This window comes from Rhagoletis pomonella, unplaced genomic scaffold (assembly GCF_013731165.1).
Source record: "Rhagoletis pomonella isolate Grant_MI unplaced genomic scaffold, Rhpom_1.0 Rhpom_scaffold_03349, whole genome shotgun sequence".
Classification (NCBI taxonomy): Eukaryota; Metazoa; Arthropoda; class Insecta; order Diptera; family Tephritidae; genus Rhagoletis; species Rhagoletis pomonella.
The window spans coordinates 17,382-20,687 of NW_023461901.1; the positions used below are offsets into that span (position 1 = coordinate 17,382).

The 3,306-nt window shown below is 39.1% G+C and overlaps 1 protein-coding gene across 1 annotated transcript; it reads left to right on the forward strand.

Annotated features, from left to right (window-relative positions):
- Positions 1-259: 259 nt before the first annotated feature.
- On the forward strand, positions 260-1,622 carry LOC118754078 (tripartite motif-containing protein 45-like; the record flags this gene model as incomplete). The annotated part of the gene is made up of 4 exons (XM_036488945.1): positions 260-703; positions 775-998; positions 1,068-1,395; positions 1,474-1,622. Coding segments are annotated over exons 1-4 (720 nt in total), but the record flags the coding sequence as incomplete, so codon positions are not given.
- Between the last annotated feature and the right edge of the window lie 1,684 nt (positions 1,623-3,306).

Here is a 3,306-nt window from a genome sequence, read left to right on the forward strand (position 1 = left end):
ATATTTTTTTTAATTGGTCAAAACTATTAATATGAATTTTTTACCAATTTTAGAATTCTTTTCAACTAACATGCATTTTTACTACCTACTATATACATATATTATATATGTTTATATATACATATACTATATACTCGTACAAGAAGCGAACTTGAACACATGCTTTTTGAGTTTTTGGATTTTTTATGTCGTTAAAGCAATATTAACTACTCAATAAAATATATTTAACAAATGGTCATGCATATATGAAGATCCGAAATGCTTAAAAGTACAATTCATATAATTTAACTTTTAATTTATTTAATTTTATAAAAACATATACATGAATATGCTTCTGCATTCACCAGCAACCTAGCAACACAGCCAGGCACTTGCAACATAACATAACATTATCATAACAGAATATTAACGTTTTTTGCTGTTAACTCGTGTTCAAATGTTAATCGCAATGTGGTGAAATTCCATGGATTTATTTATCAGCCAAACAATTTTACGTTTCAAAAATTTGCACCTTCTCTATCTATCTAAGTTCTCTGACATCAGCTGCAAAACATGCAAATACGCGACCGTAATACCGGTGGGTGGCATACGCCAATTGCCGCAGAATTATTCGCTGGTGCGCAAAATCTAAGCGATAAAACAGGAAATGGGTGATGAAGTCATAACGAAGGTTTGGTGCAGTCTATGTTTAGAGGAAATAAATGTGAGTGGCAAGAGAAAGCATTTTGCAATTGTGCACTGTTTTTGTCTTCATACGGCATAGTCTACTTTTAGGCAACCTACCACTGCATCAGTTGTACGCTAAATCTGTGCATGTCTGCAAGGAGGTACACGAGCGCCAGCGCAACACAGCAAATCATCGCATACGGAATATTATGGAGCTGAGACGCTCGCGTAAAAAGCAGCAAACACTCAGTGAGGATAATACGAATTTCACACTAAAGTGTGGCATGCATCCGGGCTTCGAAATGAAGTCGTTCTGCAATAGTTGTTTGCAGGTACATATTTGAATATTTAATGTGGAAAATAAAATATTCTTTTTCAAAAAAATTCTTTTTTTCCCCCAGATCGCCTGCGCCGACTGCCTTGTGTTGCTGCACAAGGGTCACCGGCATGAGTCCATCCCAAAAGCTTTCACCAATTACTCGAAACTGCTGCACGACGCCGTCGATCATACGCGTCCGCTCTGCAGCTATGCAGAGCATTCAATTGAGCGTATGAACGAGATTGCCAAGCGCATATACAAAAAGTGTGATGACATACAAGCGCAGATAGAGACTTTCACGCGCCAGTACTTCGAAGCGGTCGAAGTGCATCGCAAGACGTTACTGCAACAGGTGCATCGCGCGCGCGAATCCAAAGTGGAGATGATACTCGAGCAGCAGCTGGATTTAGGTGGGTGTTGCAAAGTGCACTGCTGTATTTTATTTGAGGAAAAAACGTAAATTAATTAATGTTGTTTGCTGATTTTAGAAAAACGCAATAACGAGTCCATTCAGGCATTACGCTTTGCTCAGGAGCTGACCGAAAATGGTTCCGATGTTGAAGTGCTCTCTTTTCTGAGTGTTTTGTTGAAACGATTCGAATACTGTCAGCAATTTAAAATGCCCGTCGATCCAAAGGTACGTATTACTACTTATATGATTGCATTCGCTTTTACCGAAATACAATTTTTATTGAAAGTCTCTATGGACAATATAAATTAGTTTCGAAAAGAGAAAGCACATATTCTCATTAGCATGCTCAATTATTTATCTCGAAGGCGAGTAACTTCCGAAATAAACTTTTGAATATGTTTAGAACTAGAAAATAATATATAGCATATTGTGGGACTCCCAAATGTAGATCGCTACTTTGTAGGTTCCGAATTAATTCCTCCTCAAACCTTCAATCTAAAACTACTCGACAAATATTTTCTTGCAAATGCCGTTGTTTGCAAGTTGTGAACAGCCTTGACCTCACTTGGGTCTTACCGTTCCTAGCAAACCTTACGGAGTTTTCAAATACTGACTCAGGTTGCCTGTTGAGATTCATCAGCGACACGAAGTGGTTTAACAGGGAGGATAATTGAACGGTGTCAAACTGTGGTAACACAATGACTCTTCTATCTTTGGCCTAAGTGTGCCGCTAATGTTGAGGTCACGCAATGAGCCGTAAAGCGGCGAGTGGCTGAGCGGCGCCATACAGAAATGCCGCTCAGTGCGTGGCCACTTCAATAGTATTTCATATGTTTTAATTTTAAGCCGCTCAGCCAATCGCCGCTTCATCCTACCTACCTACCAACGTTAGTCCGGATTAACGGCGCTGTTGATCTCTTCACAATTTTACCCTGACAGACGCCCGCATCGCGATTTAACCGAGCCGCGACGTAGTGGGCTCGAATCTCACGACCAGCAAATATTAATTTTTATGTTTTTTTTAGTTCCTTCAATTATAACCTTTATTTTGTTAATGGAATTATACATAGTTGCTTTAGCTTTTTTTATAAAATAACTCTAAAAAAACTAAATTTACTTAAAATATTAATAATAACACTTTTGCTAGGTGTCTGATGCGTCCTGATGTTATAACACAAATGGAAGCACCAACAACTTTCTGCCGCCTCCGAACGGCAACGGGTTTGCATGAGAAGGCAGAAATTGTCTTGGCATTGCCTGGCTAGAGGCGACAGCTGGTAGAAAAAACTTTTTCTAATTTATATGTGGCTCAGGCTCCACTCAGCCACGAAACTCAGAGTTGACGCTACGTTCTGCTCGCTCTAGTACCGATAGATGTTTTTGTTGAAAATTCAGCTGCTAACAGCGCAACCAAATTGCGGGTGTTCGATTGGGGACACTTACTTGTGGTTAAGTTCGGATGTAAAAGCGTTGCCCAGCGACTATATCATCCAATAGTTTGGACCAACCATAAACCCCTAACGAATACTTTCTCTGCGAGTGTCCGGCCTTTGGAAGGGCGAAAGTAAGGACATTGAAATAAGCATATCTACAGATTATTTTAGAGCCCAGCCGGCTCAGGCATCCACAATAACTCCTACATACTTTACTTTAGAAGATATGTGAATTTTGATTTTCTCCTATAATGGTTCACCCAGGTGTCTCTTGTGTTTGGGCATCAGTAGGATATCCTGCGAGCAAATTTCCAGTTTATTTAGGTAATAGTTCAGCCTGCAATATTCTGTCAGGATTCTTGCTATAATTCTTAAGTTATTCTTGGATAAGTTCATACATTCCTTACAGCGTTTTAGGTTATATGTTCCTAAAAGTGCTTTGGATTGCTATAGATCTGGTAGATTATCCAAATATT